The sequence below is a fragment of the Varroa destructor genome, unplaced genomic scaffold, assembly GCF_002443255.2.
Source record: "Varroa destructor unplaced genomic scaffold, Vdes_3.0 BEIS01000007.1, whole genome shotgun sequence".
In the NCBI taxonomy this organism is placed as follows: Eukaryota; Metazoa; Arthropoda; class Arachnida; order Mesostigmata; family Varroidae; genus Varroa; species Varroa destructor.
The window spans coordinates 4,178,556-4,193,845 of NW_019211460.1; the positions used below are offsets into that span (position 1 = coordinate 4,178,556).

At 38.2% G+C, this 15,290-nt stretch overlaps 1 protein-coding gene across 15 annotated transcripts in view; it reads right to left on the reverse strand.

The window, feature by feature from the left end:
• Nucleotides 1-3,135: 3,135 nt before the first annotated feature.
• Nucleotides 3,136-15,290, reverse strand: part of LOC111254808 (uncharacterized) — a 58,444-nt gene continuing 46,289 nt past the window's right edge. For 7 of the 15 annotated variants that reach the window (XM_086975860.1, XM_086975861.1, XM_086975859.1 and 4 more), the window contains 5 exons: nt 10,907-11,066; nt 6,612-10,258; nt 5,594-5,876; nt 3,947-4,547; nt 3,136-3,571 (listed from right to left, as the gene is read on the reverse strand). In XM_086975860.1, coding sequence (XP_086831986.1) covers nt 8,956-10,155 — 1,200 coding nt within the window. In that variant the 5' untranslated portion in view covers nt 10,156-10,258; nt 10,907-11,066 and the 3' untranslated portion in view covers nt 3,136-3,571; nt 3,947-4,547; nt 5,594-5,876; nt 6,612-8,955. Of the gene's footprint in view, nt 3,572-3,906; nt 4,548-5,584; nt 5,877-6,611; nt 10,259-10,906; nt 11,067-15,290 lie in introns of those variants that run through there. The other 8 variants (XM_086975863.1, XM_022816052.2, XM_086975862.1 and 5 more) reach the window with 6 other exon arrangements.

Below are 15,290 nucleotides of genomic sequence, written 5' to 3' on the forward strand. Positions count from 1 at the left end.
CAGTGTATCATCTCGGCTAATTAGCGGCTTGTTTGCCATACGTAATCTTCATCACCCTTGATAGCCCACTGTAATCAAAAGCATTTTGCAAGTTTAGAATTCTATCTCAGTGAACATCGCTGAGCAACTCTATTTTTAATAGAGTCCTTGTTATACGGTAAAAATGTCCCAGGCTGCTCCAACAGCATTGCAGCTCAACAAATAGACAATTAGTATAGGTGTCGAACACACGCTTCCCCTTCATTTGGAACCTCCATCTTTAGAGCTTGAACTCGACACGAAATTCCCTTCAATCAAATCGCATTATACATGCAACAAAGAAAAGACCAAGAGATTTTTTTTTCTCAAGTAACACACAAGCACAGATGAAAGCTATATAGTAGAGAGGTAGAATAACATGGAGCACGTTATAGTGTTCCATCACTACCGCTCCAATCTAAAAAATTATAATTGCTAAGTATACTGACTCACTTTACGTTTTAGAAGATTTGTCAGTCAGATTTAACAGTTGAGACTGGCACAGGTTGACAAAAGTGGCAAAATATTTCTTTCGAAGATAAACTCCATTTATTCGAAATTATTCGATTTATACTTTTCTGTTCGAACTTCTCCCCCCACAAAGACGAAATTTATAGTAACCACACGTACGGTAGCCGGTAAGCTTTGTTGGTCCGTAGTTCAAGTACCAATCACAGTGATTTCAGTAGGAATTCACGGTACGGTGGTGATATTTAATTTCAGCTAGAAACTGAGTGGAAATAGCTTTATGCGCATCGGGCTTCATGAATAAATGACTGTGCTTTTTAAAAACCCGGCACTGTTTGATCGTGAGGTATCGAAACCCTTGTTGTGTAACTTCAGCTATCCAGTAGTTTTTTTTAAATGTAGGCGGGCTCAGTCTTTGATTATCAAATTTGCTAAACGAAAAGCAACTCGTTTACCACATTTACACGATTATTACGAGGTTTATATTACGAGAATTAATCGCATATATTATACCGTCAAAAGAGTATTGACTATTTTCTCTAGTTAAATAGTTTCAAAATTACGTATCTCAGGTAACATTTGAAAAAGATTTGTAGTAATGGATAACTGAAGATCAGCGTGAAGATGCGTGAAATTTTAATGTGCAAGGATTTGCTATGCTTTACAACTTCACTTCAATAAAAGTACAAAGCCGCCTAGACCCATAAACAAATTTGTGCTGGTTACAATCGGAATGAATTACTGGAAAATGATTTATTATAAGAAAGATGCTTCTCAGGGTAGTCGAACCAAAAAGTTCATGAAATTATTGCCAAAGTTTCACAGGACCGACACATCAGCCATAAGGCCGCCAAAGCACTAAACATCCACCACAAAATAACTATAGGCCACTTGAATAAAGCTGACTATAAAGAATGAGTGGAAGGGAGGGGGAAAAGGTGACGGAAATCAGTGAAAAGAAGAGGTGTCGTCTTCATACATGACAACACTAGACCACATACGTCTTTAGCTACTCGGCAAAAATAGAACGCTCTTGGATGGAAAGCTTCAATGTATCGGCCGTAGGGCCTAAAGCTTGTGCCATCAAGCTACCATCTACTTCGATCTCTGCAGATTTTTCTTCGTTACGGTAATCTAATTTCAGCGGAGGCATGTAAAAATCACTTCTCAAAATTTTTCACCCGCAGAAGCCACAGAAATTTTATTATAGTGATCGAATTATAGCGTTATTAGAAACATGGAACAACTCAAATAGCGCATACTTATTTCAGTTCTATGATTTTCAATAATAACAAATATGTGCTCAATATTGGCTTATATTTCTACAACAATTTTGATATTAGAATAGAGCTGGAATTGGAATAACTCTACTAAAATTCATTACGTTGAAGTATTTTTGATTCAGTTTAGCACTTACCGAGTCAAGAGTATAGTTCGCTGAAATAATAACCTTCTAAGATTAAAATAAGGTTAGTTCCTCTGATGGAAGACCATAATTAAATATAACAGTACAACGAAGTATTATCAGTAAATAATTTTCGCTTTCTCAATCAAGGAAACCGTTATATCGCTTACCTGTTGTATCAGTGATATCGTCCTGCCAACTTTAAACGGTACAGTAAAGCTTTTTTGGAGCAGTCAACAAATGAAATTCATATAAAATTAAATTTTTTTTTTGAATGGATTTGGATAACGTTCACAAAAATGAATTTTCGTGAACGTTATCCAAAACAAGTATAATGGACTCGATAATGTATATGCCTTACAAGTTCTTTGAATATTTTCATACGATGACAAGGTATCAGAAAGAGGGTCTACATTGGCGTTTAGCCCTGCTTATATTTACTCGGACTATAGACGACGCAGTCGGATCAACTGGGTCAGCCTTCGAATGCTGCTTACGAAGCACGGTTAAGCGACGATGAAGTCATGTATAAATAAAGGGTACGGATGTAGTTAGCGGTCTGGAAGTGATAGGTCTCCTTTATATACCTTGTAGAAAATTTGAACGGCTCATTGGGGCTACGACAATATTTTTTATGAATTTATTTAACATCAGTCGATGGCTTGATGTCCACATCGAGTGCATTTTGAAGTAACGCTAAATACCAGTATTTGAAACTATACACAGTGTATCTTCGAGCGTTTTATATTCTATTTTTAACAGTATATTTTGAACGGTACTTTATTAGAGAGATTTTTAGACGTATATCTAATTATACCTACGTTGTCCACCGCAAGCCTTTGTCCGGCAGTATCACAGTACGCCTTGTATCGAATTATTATATCGCTGATATATGCTTGTTATATCGATTTAACAAGCATTGTGAAATGTGCATATATTTAATGATAATAAATGTGCATTACAAATCTATTAAAGACGATCATGTTTAGTAAAATGAAGGCAATGGCCCGCGTTAAGCTGCTTGACTTTCGGGAGATTCTTGATTTATATTACGTCTAAGCAGAAAACAGGCTCGTTGTTAGAAGCTTTGCAGTTGAAATATTGATTTGTTTAATATAGACGTCTCGTTTGTGTGTGCCAGCTGTTTGTTGGTTACGACTGTTCTATTGTGTGTTAAAAGATTTGCTTCCCTTTTGCAATTGTAAAAAGAAAACTGTAATATTCAAAATGAAAACAATCAACTATGAAAGTTTATTCTTAGAATTTTTGATTTTTTTATTAAAATTAATGTAAGGTCTTCTCTGTATAAACAATTCACACCAATTTTTACTCCGAGGGTCTTCATTCAGTTAAAAATAGTGTATATGGTAAACAAGGGATGTAAGTAAAAGACGTTTATTGTATTTCCATTTTGGCAAGCGGCATAATAGGAGTACAATGGCCGCAAACAAATCTCAATTCACCCTGTTTTTTCCCTATTTCTCTAACGGGTGTAGATGTTATAAAAACAAGTTTTCTACAACAAACAACGTAGATAACAAGATTTAATCTGCAGTTCCCTACAGTAGGTGAATGTAGGTTACGTATAATAGATGAAATATTGGTTCCGTCAATTCGATGCTAGATCCAAAGCTGCGGAACTTTATATTACAAAGCCGTAGTTTGCTCCTTCGAACTTACCTAAAGAAGTTAACAAAGGACAGATCAGAAAAATCAGTTGTAAAACAAGTCAGTTATGATGTTTTCACCTATAATTACAAATTGTGAACAAAAACATGGATTTTAAGAAATGCATCTTCGCCAGAATGCCTTGTTTGCGTTGTACTCGATCCTTGTTAAAATCCAAATCTAAAAGAAGATTTAATTTTCCTTGAGTTCCATATATTTGTTTAGATTATCATATGCAAAGAAACATTTTAGAGCCATGTACTGTGAAGTAGAAAAGGTAGGAAATTTGCGGGTTGTTAAATTAATATTCAGGCATGTATAAAAGAACACTGTTTAGTCACAGATACCTAAATTCGATTCGAAGAACAAACATGCATTACTGCTCGCCTGTGAACATGCTATCCAGCTTTACTGGCTGGCTTAGAAGCCCAGTCTCTTCCTTCCGTACCAACATGTTGCAGAAATTGCTACAATCATTTTTCCTGGTGAATCGGTCCCTATAACGTATCCGTTCTCTGGTATTTGTTGAATGTTGCATATTGGGACTCATATTGGTTTAGACTGATTGATTGTGGTCGAAAAGAAGCTTGAGGGTCAAAAGGGCCACTCTCTTTGCATACGCCTCTTTCCAGGTTTGCCTGTGATCCTGTCATAATTTGCTTGGTTAAAGAGGTAAAATTCAGCTTCGCGCTATTGTAATTAACGCTGAGGGACAATGGTCGGCCAACAGCGTGATGTGCTTGTATGCAGTTGTCTTCTTCGCCTGGGACGCCTCTTGGAAATGACAGGAGTTGATACACCTCTGATTCCTGCTCAATGAGTCGAATCACTCCTCGTGGGAGACAGAACTGATGTCTTGGAGTATGCGGCTTAAGGTCCACCTTAACGTTTTTTGGAATAATATGTTCCTGGCGCAGCATTTCTATGAAGTTCTCCGTCCAGTATTCGCGTTTCCGGTCAAGTGGTTCGCCGGTGGAGAGTTTGCCACCTTACATTCAATAGACATTTACATTATTAATAAAATGTTAACATTAGCTATACATATAAGCTGTACACTGTTTCGTAGCCAATTGCTCACATCCGAAGGATGCTCAGTACTATTACCAGTACAAAAATAGATCTGATTTCACTCAGAGCGTAATTCATGCCTAACGCATACGAAAATGGCAACCCACATTATGAGCCTAATATCTGCATAGTCACAAGAAGTGAACGAAATTACAATTCACTTTTCTGTCAATCTCAAAGTTTTTTTTCTCAGTTTCACGGTAGGTGTCACTAGTGAGCCTAAAATTATTCAGAAACAATCTCGAGCAACTTATTTTTGGGTATAAAGCCTCTTAGAATCTATAGGCTTCCGTTATATATTACAGTGCGATATTATATTAGTTAGGTTAGCTGAAATTTTAATATTCTACGAACTCCTAATTCATAAACGCGGTGCAGTAATTTTTTTTGCAAAAGTGCCATCGGTCATGGCGCTGTAATAACGTTGCAAATTGGTGCTTTGTAAGATCCAAATCAAAGCAATATATTGCCAAAAACAAAGCATCTTTAACAGTTGACTGCTACTTCCATTGAAATAATTAGATTGCTTACAATAGTATCGGGTGCGATATAAGAAAATATTTTTGAAATTCGCTCTGAATTAAACGTGTACAAAAAGAACTCAGACGCAAACATATCAGCACATACTACACATGCACCAGTACACAGTCATTTTAAAAAAGCGCTCGGCTGACAATATTGTTATGAAAGAACAGTCGTCCTAGAGAAACATATGACATCATTATAATTTTGTAGGCAACGGCGCAATATCTAAAAAAAATAGGTGTTACTTCATCGACTTTTATGATCATGACTAGGTGTCAGCCTTTCCCAGATACGCCCGTGCTCTCCCTTTTGCAACGTTGTTAACAGCTTTATTCCTTAAAAACATATAATACCGATTTTATTTCGCTAGCACAAGGGTTCAATCCGATTAACTCATCTCTAATGAAATATCGTTCACAGCTTCAAACCAACCTATTTTACCTTGGTAAACTGGGTTAGGAAGTTCCATCACAGAAATATTTGAGAAGCACTTCTTTTCGCTTCTTTGACACGCGAATTTACCATCGCCAGGCAGCCGTAGTGCAGAATCATTTGCAATGTGTGAACAATTATTAAAAGAACTGGTAGTCATGTCTGTCATAGGAATGAGCAACTCGGGGGTCAAGTATTGACGGGTTGCAGTGTCGCGTGCGGAATACGTTTGTTTGCTGCTAGTCGTGTTAAAATATCTGGCTTAGGCTTCATTAACAAGAGGCTCCATTTGCTGTAATACACAAGTTCTGCATATTTAGTAGAAAAGCATTCGAGCATTACAATTCTGATTATCGATATTATTTACTTGTATGATTTAATTTAGTTACTGGAATATCTAAACGGAACAACATAAATGTTTTGCATAAGAGGACATGACAATAGCTTCAAGATACTGGAGCTATTGTCATGTCCCTTTCTAAGATAAATCCTTAGCTCATTCTTACTAAATGGTCTCTAGTTTTAAGGCATAATTATTATTACGTTTACTGGAGGCTATATCAAAGTGCCCTACGTCATTAGAGCATAAGTGTGTATCTTGCATCGGCCAGTAAAGTCTAAACTGATTCAAATGATCCGAACATGTCATATTTGGTAAATATACGCGAAGACCGGACATGTAGATGTTATATCAAGTCTGCTAAACAGAGATTATTCTTTCAAAATTATGCAGAGTATTGGCAATAAAGTGCTATCCACAACCTCCTTTGCCATGTCACTTCATATTTAGTTTACATTAGAAAACAAGAAAAAACAACCCTTAAAATGTTTTACAACTAACAACTTCTATAATAATAATAGTAGTAATATCTCTAGACACGACATTTCTTAAACAGTACTTTATATTGGACGATCTGTCTTTCAATTCAAACCTTTAGATCTAATTCAAGATTTAGCGATCTTTATGTGCGTAGTAGTACAAACGAGTAGAGATTGTCAACATTTAGTTGACACAGGACTAACGTACCTCGTGCATGAAAACCTTTTTGACCTATTGATGAACGGTTCCGAAGTTTTATTGAAAAAAGCCGAAGTAACAGTTGAGCCGTCAGCAGGTCAATTCAGTAACTTTTGCACTACCACGCCACTGCATAAGGATGGTATATAAGGAAGCTTCTCTATAAGAGCAGACATTTGATTTAAACAAGATAACCGATTACTATTATTGGCCACCAATGAGCTACGCTTGCTACACGTTTATTTATTCGCGTACATCTGTCACGTTTGAACATTCTGCTCACGTGAATCCATAACAACTTGGTTGTTGGCTGAAAGCCAAACAACAGATAGTACGTCGATGCACGGACAAAAATATGCACTAAGCATGAAGCACGTGATCACACTGCATTTTATTCTGCTTGTTTCCAAAAATAAAAAGATATACACTGAAGTGGCGCTTAAGGAATAGGCCACAAAATACCCCTTAACCTGTTCAATGATACGTGCACGCCGTGCCGGGTCCTGTAGCTAGGCTCATATGATGTTTGGCGCATACATCTTCTCGAAATTCAGTGAAGATAGCGGGTTCTTAGCATCAAGCTACTAGGATCAATACAACCGCACTATGAGAATATGGCGTCTGGCGGCACTCTAGCCACCTATGTTTCACCCCCTATTTATTACCTTCTCGTGTTTATTTCCTACAGCCAATACGAAAATCTTATGGACACTCGTATTTGGTAATATACAACTTAAAACGAATAGTTGAAGCTGTTTCAACTGAACGTAACAAGGTCATCGACGATTTTTCTCGTCATTTATTGTTCAGCTTTACGTTTCGAGATAAAGTTTGACTATACAATTCTCTAGTGAAACTTGACTGCATCCATGCGGAAGTCGTCTAGTATTTCCTTGTACATGGAATGCCTGATCTACTTTGGGAATAATCAATCTTAGATTTTATCACCTATCTAATTGTTTAACAACAAGTTTGTCCTAGTTATATATTAACATATCTTCCTAACATTGACCTCTCTTGCTAACCATAACATTGAATAAAAAACCATTCCCTGGAGGTATTATTTCGGTCTTATTTTTCTATGCGCTCTCAAATGGGCGGAAATCAACCTACTTAGCTATATAGTACTCCTACGGCTAACTATGCAACATCGCCAAATCGTATGAGCCAATGATAAATTACCTGTAATATGGTGAAAAAATGTTACCTACCATCTAGATGTTCTCGTGTTTTGTTGACTTCGTCTTGGATATTTGCATCACGTATAGCGAACAATTAGAAAGCAATTAGGAACCTATAGCTGTATTTGAATCTCGCGGGCTCTGAGAGCGCTCATAACAAACTAATCTCTGTCATTCTTTCCACTTTGTAAGACTATATTTATAATCCACAGCCATAACAGTGTGTATGTACATACATATTCATATACATATGGAAAGACTCAACTTCTCCAACTTAAAGTAACTGTTCTAAAAGTATGGCCTTGCATTAAAGAAGAAAAAAAAACATTCATAATCGCCCGTTGATTTAGGACCTGAAACGAGTCCTTTTCAATGTAAGTCATTGTATCGATTCGAGTAAGTGTTCAGCGGTCCCGCTTGCCGACGATGCTTTGCCAGCGATGCATAAAACGAGTTCTGAAAGTTTCGATACCTTGAATAGGCTGACCTACTAATAACCAGCCTCCACCTGTTTGATTAGGTGGGATTCAGAAAGAACAAGGAAGTACGAAACGAGAGAGCTAAATGCATCTAGTTGATAATATACTTCAATATTGATAATAAAAGCACGCTAGGATTATGTGTGTGAACTAAGCCTAGTATATTGATGGAGCAGGATTGATCAAGACACAGCAATCAAACTCAATTTTAAATACATTGCCGAACTTTATTATTCTTTTCATGGCTGTGGATGGCGCTAACTTTAACGGTGACCCAAGTCATTATTGTTATGTGACGTCTCGTACGTTAAACGTTTATGAATAAGTGTGGCTTAAATACATTTTCAGTAAATTTAAATAATCAAGTTTTTTATTTTACGTTTATAATATAAATATTTGATAATAATAATATACTAAATATTTAGGCTTTCCAATAACAGTAAGTACTATCCGCTAAGTATGACTTCCAGTCGTAACGAATCCTGATTTGAATTTCCAGTATCAAACGTGTTTATCAAAACCAGCGGACCTTCCATAGCACCTTGCATCAAAAAAAAACCTCGGCATTCCACTATATTAAGATTTATCAAGACAGCCCGTTATAATCTTCGTTAGTCGTTGCCTGGCTATTGCCGTGCGGATATATATACTCAATTTCAGGGCGTCTCTTTCTCATTGCATCTCAGTGTGAGATCATGACACACGCAATGGCCGCGAGCACCCAACGACCTCAGTTCTGCTGCTTAGATCAGTGATAGGCTCATCAATTGGATAGGTTCCATTAAACACAATGCTGCTTCCTCCGATTGGTGCGTTTAGGCTATTGGTCGAATTACACGATGCTGCCCAAGGAGATGCTGTCGCAGACTCGAACTGGCATCCAGTGGGTGTTATACTGTTATTATTATAATAATAATTATGATTGTTGTTCCTGCTCCCGTTTTTACCCATACTAATGTTATTCCCGTTTGCGTCAAATTTGACTGCAGCTCTACATCCATCATCTAGTTCGACAGTAGAATCGTAGAAGACACTCTTGATGATGACGGTTCGTGTTCCCTGTCCACCGAATCTGCGATTTCCGTGATTCTCGAGCGTCGTGTGACATTCGAACGAACGCTCCGATTTCAAGGCCGATCGAAGTGGGCGTTCGAACGCCGTAACGCGTGCTAGAGAGGAGAATGGATTTGAAGACTTAAGTAGGGAGAAATTATTTTCGCCCAAGCCATTTGTTGGCGTAATTGAAGTCAATGGTGGTGACGAGCTAATTAGACTGCCTGATGTGCTGGCCGGAAAGCTAGACATCACCGAATTGTTTAACGGAAGGATAGATACGGTAGGGTTGACAGTGATGGATGGATTGACCACACCGCTGTGCTTGGGCAAACACATGCGCGGGCTGCTTATAGGAACAACGCGTTGTGAACCAACACTTAGAGATCTAGTAAGTATTGCTCTTCGAGCCCCACTGAGCACCAAAGGAGGCTCTGGCAACTGCTGGCTAAATTGTAGCGCACGTGGTGCCATGCTACTAGGAATTGTCGTCTGCTCAGCTGAAGCGGTTGACTGAGTAGGAGGATGTTTCATAAGAGGTGATCGTTCGACTGAGACTGAATTCCTGCTAGTGACACCATTCACGGATGCTGAAGCATTTGGCTTTGCTGGACTCGTTGGCGTAACACTTCTCGAGTCTACATTTCCCACGCTTCTTCCGACAACGTGATTACTATTACAGATTTCTTCTGCCGCTATTTTCTCGGTGGCTTGAAGACTCCAAACGCTTGCCCAAAACTCTGGATCCGCTGTGCAATCAACTGCTGGGACTGTGTCCATTGAACAGTCCCGGTTGTCCGCTCGAAGCAGCGACCAATTGTGGCAGCTCCGAAACTTCATTGTCGGCAGGACGGTACCTTGTAATGCAGGCTTTCAACTCGCTTTTGAAAGCAGCGTGAGTTCTATTACATAGTTTCCTCGCTAGCGGTGTAATACACTTCGCCTGAAATCGGGTACAAAAGCGATTTTATTATTAACTTAATCATTAGTTCTTTCAGAAGAAAACATGCTAAGGGTCTATCGTTAGGAGGCGTTGATCGATGAAATTGCCGAACATCAAGTCGACATTAGGCAGAGAGGCTCGTAAACTCTAGGTAGGCTAGTTTTTTGCAGGTCAAATAATAAACAGAGGTGCCTTGCAAAGCAAGTGGTCCAGCTAATTTTTCAACAGAAGATAGAAGCGCATGAAACACTTGACGCTATCAGGTCCGCGAAGCTGACTAGCTGTAAGATATCAGCGGTAATCTATGCGGCGCACAGGAATTTCCTTATAATTATCGCGGTTTTTAGTGAGAAATTCTTCGGAACTTCAATAATTACGGCTGTTTTTGGTAATGGATTCCCCAAATAATCGATATTTCATCATCATGCGGTATAGTGGTCCGACCACTTAGCCAACTAAATCCAGCTTGCTAGAATAAAGGTCTCAAGCACTTCAAGGATACACAGTGGAGTGAGACAAAGCATCAAACACTCAACCGAGTAGTACCAAATATAATGGCTTAGCTGCTTTTTTCCTTTACAAAATATTTCTGCCAAATCTTAAAGGTTCAGGCCCTGTTTGGACCTCAGTTCTGTGAATATGCCTTACTTCTGTCGACGGCCCGACGTACGCCTATCGAGACTGCTACGAGCAAGGGTGAAAAGGCGCATGTGCTCGAAGAAAAGTTGATCTGGAGAACTCCGCTCTAAGTTCATCGAGTCAAGTGCAATGTCGGTTTACTAAGGTAGATTCAGCCGAGGTGCCGAACCTGAAAAATTTCACATGGGATTTTATGCCAACTTTCATATATTTTGTCACCATAGAGTAGTCCAATGACGCTTCTATAGAAGTTGTGTCGTCATTTTATTATAGTGTTTTTACTTCAATATAGTGAACTCATTAAAATAAAACTTGATAAACTGGTCACAAGTGTTCTACATCTTCAAATATAGACTTCGCAATCACAGATGCTCTTTGCATTTATTCTATATGTCACTCGGTTTTTGTGCCCGATCTACTGCTAGCTAAGACAAGTATATCCATATTTGTTATTCAGTAGCTCAACTCAGATACGAGTAGCTATATTCGTATGATTTTTGTAAAACTACGTTGTGGATTCTATTTTCGGGTAACTAAGCGTCTGTAATATTCTACAATAGGGATTCGCTGTTACTTTCGACTTAGGTATCGAGATGGTAGACGATGCCCACTTTGCCTACTGATTGCTGGCTTTAATAGAAACACTTTGAATAATTTTCTTTGTTCAAACGTTATGCCCGCGTTCGTTTTTGATGAGCTGCGCAAAAAAATATGCTTTTTCTGAGTGTGCTGTTTTTTACTCAGTCAGTCAGATCGGGTTTGTCCACGATTTGGCCAAGTCAACGGTGCCCCTCTTTAGGATTACATGCAATGAGATGCCAGGGTGACAGCCGGCGCGAACAAGCAATTGCTATGTACGAGCTTGATGGGCTCTGGGTTTAGGTCTTTGCACATATGCTCAATTATCTTTGGCCACTCAATGGACGTCCTGAAGTAATGTTGCATTCAGACCTCACTGGATCATGCTTCAGTTGATTTAGAAAATTACGCCGACTAGCACAGTGTCATCCTTTTACCACAAAGGCGCGCCTAAATATAATCCCGACCCTCGTCATGCGAGCGTTATCGAGTCTCAGATAGTCATGCGCTTACTACTGTTGTTATTACGTTATAAAACGTAGTGTTTCACTGCGCGATTACTACAGTGGCCTTAAGGACGCTACATTTACACAACTCGAAGACACTTTTCAAAAAAAAAGATGACTTTAAAGGTCGATTAGGCTTGATTAGCGCGAACTTGACAACAGGAAAAAACAACAGTGTATCAAATCGACTATTTAAACGCGCTATCTAAAAATAAAAGGGTAGGAGGAAACCATTAAAAAACGCCTAAGTCAAAAGTTTGCGTGTGTTGCGTAGTCTGAGCCAGATTTCGCATATATAAGCGGCCAGTCTGCTAAGAGAATTAGCTATATGTTATCAGAAGACTCGTCGTTTCGAAAATAATGTAACAGCATTTTTAGTTTAGCCACTTGTCCTAAGCGAAAAGTAGCTTTTAGCGAGCTTATTTTGAATAACTGAAACCTTTAAATTGTTAATTTGTTTCTACGTTACTATACAAAGCTCAGTGCCTGCTTCGATCCAGCAACACGGTAGAATACTACGGTTCCCCAAAGGCAATTGTAGCACAATTGACTGTACATATTGTATATTTATAATAACAGTGAACTGAGCATTATCCCTTGTGCTAGTCGCTGGTTACGCAAAATGCCGTGCTAGCCCACTCATTAAGCAGGCTCAGAATTGACGACCTAGTTCTACTAAAACGTGTATCATAAACAATCGATTCAGAAACTTACAACAACTATAACAGGAGATGACTAAGTGTTAACAGCTGCGTCGGAAAGAGAGGTCATTGCTTTCACCATGGATCGTGAGCACTTGAGGTTCACCGACCTAGAAAATTAGGAAACCATATATATGTATGCCTATCGGTTCTTTCAAGGTTAATGGGACTGACTGGCCAGTGCTGAACCAGTAAAATAGCCAGCGATCACAGAGAGTATTGCCAGGCTTAGTAGCAGCATCATGCACCTACGTCAAGCGTTTGGCCTTGCCCTTTTCAATATGGCGTTAAAGAGGGTGCGTGTTGAGGCTATTGTACATCTTCTGGACAGGTGGTCTGGTCGTCCTTTACATGTCTCACTGCTTGGGCCCACGTGTCCCCCAAGAGCCGAGCTTTCCAGCAATATTACCATATATGATTATGCGTGACGAATACGACAATGCATGGAGTGTTATGGAGTTCTCCGGAGGCTTTAGTCGTTTCAGAGATCCTTCACCGAATATAAGGACGACCTAGTTTATATATGTGTTTCTTATTAGCTCCAAGTGAAAAATATAAGATATCCTGTAAGGCGTGCATTCTAAATAGCGAATATAATGTTTCCTGCTAAAGAATCCATTTTGCTGGATTTAGAAATCCTTAAACCGTTGTTTTTAAGTAGCATCGCACCGCACGTTAATGCTCCTTAAAACCGCTTGCAGAAATTATCAATGTTGGTATCGAGCTAAGTTATTCCGAGGATTTAGTAATTATTACAGTCGAAGATGTCGGTCCAAGCATTGAGCTGAAACCGCACTTAAAACTTTTCGAGCTCTCCTTTCATACAGATAAACAAAGCCCCATTTAGTTCAGGGCTTGCTGTAGTAAAAACAGTAGCAGATGCAGTGTTTATTGTTTTTACTCTTAATTGTTTGAAGAAGTCAGTTTGAAAATTATTACCAATTGTAACAATAATCGTAAAAAGATCCAATGTATATTCACTTAAGTAGTTTAGATAATTTTTTCTAAAAATAATTCAACTCCACCCTCGTACATAGTTGGAGTTGAAAAAAATAAATAATAAAACGAAAATGACAAAAAAAAAAGCAATAACAAGCGCCATAGATGTATTAATGAAGGAAAGAGCAAATGTATCGAGATAATGTTGCTATCAACGAGGAAATATATATATACATATATATATATATATATATATTGCGAAAGTATATAGATTAAGGGTGGAAAAAATGGGCCGGCAATGAGTTGTGGGAGATGGACGCCTTTGAGTGTAAGGTATAATGTGAGTGTGTGAGCAAAAACTGAATATGTTTTATTATGTTCATCTCATTTTCTTTGTTGTCGTCGTTAGTTTTTTGCATAAATTTCAAAAGAAAAATTTTGCAAAGTCTGAGCTTCGGCTTGTCAAAAGAATTGTTGAAACGAACAGTAATTACATATTATAGTGTAAAAATAATGGATATAGAAATATTCCGACGACGCATTTATTGTATAATTGCATAAATTCGAAAATTTTAAATTCTGGATACAATATACGGTTACAAAGATTATTTCGGATTTATTTGAAGCAGCTCGAATATGCACTCCTTCTTTATTTTGTTAATTTACCATTTGCCTTTACATCTGACATAGTATGTTCCAGCTTGAACGTGATGTTGCCATTTTCTACTTAAACTGCTTGTTCACGGCCATGCCCATTTACCTACCAAGAACCTTACAGTACATATGATGTAAGGCATATATAGATCCTTATGACACCGTACTGTTTTCAAAGCACAATTAAGGGTGCAAATCGTATAGGTGTGTAAATTTTTGGGCATAATGATCAAACCGAATCAACATATATTACGCGTTTTCTATTGTGGCTGATTGAATTCAGTATGACGGCCCGCTATAACGTTCAGCGCCACTGCATCATTGTCGGAACGAACTGCGTGGCATAGTAGTAAAGTAATAAGGATATATAAAAGCTCTTTTGTCCTTAAAAGTCAAACGAACGCTATAAAGTAGTTGCTGCTATAGTAACGTACTTCTTTCGTGCAGTAAAAAATATGTATGTAAAAATAGCGACTGGAACTCCCTCAGCTTTACGACTGTACTACAGGACGTGATCGGTGGACGTTGGTACGAGGTGGGCATTTTGATGCAGTTGCACCTTGTTCCTTTGGAGCTTTGCTTAGATCATGGTTTATGTTGGTACTTTTATCGATTCCTTTAGACTGCCATTTAAGTTCCTATTCGTTTTAATATGTTATTGGTTACCTATGTAAAGAAACTCACAAAGAAATCGTTTACATTTATAACGAGCAGAGTCCTTACTGGAAAGCTTTTTTGAGTTAACTTTTAAGGTAGAAGGCCTTTCCTTACTATCATTGTAAATTATAATAGGCCGAAGTGGCATGATAGTTTAAAGGCGACTCTAAATCATTATTGCATAAACTAAGCCTTCAATACCAGCCTTAGAAAAAAATATGTAAAAGATTACTCGAATAAGACATTTGTATTCGAAGGAGGTTCGGTACTATTTCCAAAATATTTCTACGTTATCTTCACTTATAAGCTTTTCGAAACATTCGATGAAATTTTTCGAAGTTCGATGAAGAGGACCTT